At 66.2% G+C, this 4,122-nt stretch overlaps 1 protein-coding gene across 1 annotated transcript; it reads right to left on the bottom strand.

Annotated features, from left to right (window-relative positions):
• Positions 1–300: 300 nt before the first annotated feature.
• Positions 301–3,607, bottom strand: LOC143695936 (maestro heat-like repeat-containing protein family member 7). The gene is made up of 9 exons (XM_077191172.1): positions 3,286–3,607; positions 3,050–3,187; positions 2,673–2,787; positions 2,361–2,489; positions 1,967–2,143; positions 1,704–1,859; positions 1,448–1,549; positions 943–1,045; positions 301–660 (listed from the first exon to the last, which is right to left on the bottom strand). Exons 1-9 carry the CDS (start codon positions 3,363–3,365, stop codon positions 596–598), a joined length of 1,065 nt encoding a protein of 354 aa, XP_077047287.1. The 5' UTR covers positions 3,366–3,607; the 3' UTR covers positions 301–595.
• Positions 3,608–4,122: the final 515 nt, after the last annotated feature.

Raw genomic sequence — 4,122 nt, 5'->3', positions numbered from 1 at the left:
CCGGCTATCCAACAACAGCAATTTAATGTTCCTCTAGGGGGTGAAGGGAAAGGAAGTGCTGGCAGAGGAGAGGTGCTCCCCGCAGGCTCAGGTGGCCCCAGCAGACGCAGCCTCCCGGAGCAGTTCTGCACAGTGCCGCAGCAGGACACTCAGCCACGGCCACACAGCAAAGGCCGCGAGTGCCAGAGGCGGCGCAGTTGGTCTCGCATCTTCTGGAGTCGGGAGCAGGGAACGCTCTGTAGAGCTAAAAGGATGTACAGAGCTTGAAGCGCCAGGCATGAGATGGCAGGGCTGGTGTCATCTGTCATGTCCTGCAGGGCTGCAGAGAGAGAAACAGAGGCCCAGTCAGAGGCTGGATCTGCGGGGAGCTGGGGAGAGCCTCCAGGCTCGTGCATAGCACGCAGCTCCTGGCACGGCCTGGAGGAAGCAGGAGGCAAGAAGGACGAGCTGGCAGCTGCTGGCCAGGAATGTCCCCCAGGCGGCTGCAAGGTGTCTGTGCTGTGGGCACCTTGGGGCGCGCAGGGAGCGGAGCCGTGGGCGGGCGGGCCAGGGAACGCAGGTGCCAGCGGCAGCCCCCGGCGAGAGCCCGCGGGCCTCACTCACCCCTGCAGATGATGCGGAAGTGCGGCTGCTGCCCTGTCAGGAAGCGCCCGGCCATCCCTGGGGAACACAGAGCGTGTCCTGCCTTCAGAGCCACAGCTGCCGCCCAGGGGCGCTGCCAGCCCCGAGGCCACACGCCCTGCTGGCCCGGCAGGGCTCAGCCCGGGCCCCTGGCGCACGCTGCCGCCCCAGGCCACGGCTGCCAGAGGGCGGCAGCAGCAATGCCGAGCCCAGCCGGGGCTGCACATGCCCGCGCCCGGACCCTGCTGCCGGGCCAGCAGGCGGGGCTGGGGCCGAGCTGCGGCGGGCCGGGCCGGGGAGGGAGCCGGGCTTGGCGCTCACCCATGAACCTGACGGCCGCCTCTCGCAGGGGCTCCTGTGCGCTCCGCACGTAGGGCAGGGCCAGGCGCAGCTGCTCGGCCGCTCGGCTCCTGTCCTCTGCCAGCTGCAGAGAGCGGCGGGGCACGGAGGGAAAGGGTTGATGCGGGCCCCGCCCCTGGGCCGGGCGCTGCCTACGGCCGCCACTGCTCCCCCTGCCCACAGAGCCCTGAGGCCTGGCCAGCAGCCGCAGGCGCCGGGCTCGGCACGGGGCGGAGGGCCCAGCGAGCCGCGGTGCCGCCCCGCAGCAGAGCCCGGCTGGCTCGGGCCTCCATCGGCACCGGCCTTGGGGCCACAGGAGCCTGGAGAAGAGCCCGCACGGCCCAGCAAGGGAGCGGCGTGTGGGGCGCAGGCTGGTGCCCCTGCCTGCGGCACTGGGCAGGGGCCACAGCTGCCAGCCCCACAGACTGGGCGCCGGGGGCAGGCGGCTTCTCCAGGGATTGGGCTGGGTATTCCAGGCTGTCCTTACCAAGCACTCGGCAAATCTCCACATCTGATCCGTCTGCAGCAGCTGCTTGAGATCCTTCCTCTTCAGGAAGCTTACTGCAGAAAGCAGCGTTTCCCGAGAGGCCTGCAGAGCAGCAGAGACCCAGAGATGGCACCGCAGCCCAGGGCACCGGACCCGCATCTCTGTGCCAGGGCCGGGAGGAGGCTGGAGCCCGTCAGGTGCCAGGGGCTGGGGAGACAGCTGAGCTCCTTCCATGGGGACACCCAGGAGGCCTCACCTGTGCCACACGCCCGTTCTCATCGTGGCAGTGGAAGAAGAGTGGGAGCAGGCTCTGGCTCACATGCTTCTTCAGAGGCTTTTCTCCCTTTGCCACTACCAAGGTGATCACGTCTTGGAAGAGGCGAATGGAGAGCAGCTGCACAAGGCTGTTGTCCTGTTGAAAAGGAAGCCAAAGCCCTTCACATCAGCTGCTCTGGGCCTCCCTGTGCCCAGGCCCAAGGCAGCACCCAAGTGCCCGTGGCTGGGGGCACAGAGCCTCACATTGTCAAAGAGGTGCCAGAGCGCCTCCGCCAGCTGCAGGGCGATGGGGCTGGCTATTGCCAGGTCTTTCTGCAGCAGCAGGAGGCTGAGCACAATGAGGGTCTTCTCCACGATGTCTTCATCCCTATCCCACAGTAGCTTCCCAAGGCTTTCAGTCAGGCTGTACATGCTTGGATCCTGTGTGCAAAACAAGGCTGGGCAACCCCACGCTGCTGCTGCTGCTGCTGCAGGGCTCAGAGGCCCAAGGCCTGTCCCAAAGCACTCAGGCAGCTGAACAGCGACCCTGGAGAGCTGGGAGCAGCTGCCACAGCTGCCAAAGTCCAGCTAAGCCCAAGGGGCTGCTTGCCCCAGCCCCACGCTGCCAGCACAGCTTCAGCTGCTGCCTCCTTCTCACCATCGAGGTGAGCACCACGAGGCCTCGCAGCGCCACGCCACGCATCTGCCTGGACTCGCTCTGCAGGTGCCTTGTCAAGATCTCCAGGACTTTTTTACCGCATTCGCTCAAGTCCAGGCAATCCAGGACCTGAAAGGCACAGAGCAGGCACAGAGCAGGCACAGAGGTGCCCAGCTGGCAGGAGCTCAGAAGTGCACGGGGCCGAGCCAAGGCAGCAGCACAGGGCACGGGCAGCGTCCCAGGCAGCTGCGGCTACGAGAGGACAGAGGGTGGGAGGCAGCTCAGCCAGGCAGCGCTGGCCATGGGGCTCACCTCCACCAGGAAGGCCAGGGCGGGCAGCTCCCAGTCTGAAATGCCTTGGCTGAGCAGGTCAAAGAGGCAGGATGCCATGCCGCAACACCAGATGATGGAGACACGGCGCATCTCCCTGGCAGGGAGAAAAAGGCACCATTGCTCCTGGGCTGGGCGGGCAAACCTCTCCCAGTGCTGACTCGCAGAGCTCTGGTCTGCTCCCGAGCATCCCGAGGGCGCTTTGGGAGGCGGCTGTTCCCGGGCAGCCTCCTGTGCCGGCCTTTTCCAGTCTGCTCATGCCTCCCTTGGTGACAAGGCCCGGCTGCCCCTGAGCACGGGGACTGTGTGGGGCGTTGCAGGCACAAAGGAGAGGAGCGGTGGGGAGAACGAGGTCTCACCTGGCCAGCAGACGCACTGCACAGTGGTGGGTGTCGGCACAGAGCAGCGTGTCCCAGGCACGCTTGCGTTCCATGGACAGCACCACGTGCTCATAGCGCATTTGGCAGAGCAGGGCCTTCAGGGTCTGCAGCGCAAAGCTGTGTGCAGAGCAAAGCCCAGGTCACGCTGGGAGCCCCGGCTCCTGCCCTGGGGGCGTGGGAGGGATGGGGAGACTGGGAGGACTGGCATGGAGCACCTGTTGGGGTTGGCGGAGAGGCCGTGTTGCTCCTGGCATCCCTTCCAGAAGGTCTCAACCTCTTCTGGCATATCCTGCATGCTGATGTAAGCTTGGAAGAGCAGACGCAGAAAGAGATTGGAGAAATACTCCAGCACCACAGGCGAGCGCCAGGCCAGATTGAAGACTCTCCACAGGGCCACGGTTGCCTGCAAGAAATAAAACAGCCAGAGACAAGGCTCAGTGCCAAGACATCCACGTGGCACGGCCTGAGCATGCCAAGGAGAGGCCGGGGGAGACACGTGGGAGCAGCCGGCCTGGTGCCCCTGAACCCTGCCCCTAAGGCAGGATTCAGCCCAGTGCCTGAGGCAGGGAGATGCAGCTGGTGGGAGGACAGAGAGCTGGCTGCTGGAGAGGCGGCCTGGGGGCTGGCAAAGGCCGGCACCAGAAACTCACAGCCAGGGCAAAGACTCCTGCGTTGTCCCCATCGGAGGTGTACACGCTGTGCACTGGCCAGGCACTCAGCACATCGAGGAGTAGCCGCAGCGCCGGCTCCGCAGTCCTGCTCAAGGACATGATGGTTCCCCACATGGTGGCGGCAGCTCTGTGGGGTCAGAGCTCTGTGTCAGGGCGGGCTCGGCCACAGCACCGTGGCCTGGGCAGCTGCAGGGCCCCGCGCTGGCCCTCAGCCCTGCCTCTGCCCACTGCCCCTGGCCGGCAGCGGCCAGCCAGCCCACGTGGGTACAGGCCCCGAGGGGCAGGGAGGGAGCGTGGCACCAGGCTCAGGAGCTGACATGGCAGCCCTGGAAAACAGAGGAGCCAGAGGATCCTGGAACTGCCTGCCTGTCTGGCAGTCAG

This window comes from Agelaius phoeniceus, chromosome 27 (genome assembly GCF_051311805.1).
Source record: "Agelaius phoeniceus isolate bAgePho1 chromosome 27, bAgePho1.hap1, whole genome shotgun sequence".
NCBI lineage: Eukaryota > Metazoa > Chordata > Aves > Passeriformes > Icteridae > Agelaius > Agelaius phoeniceus.
This window is presented reverse-complemented; position numbering and strand designations above follow the sequence as displayed.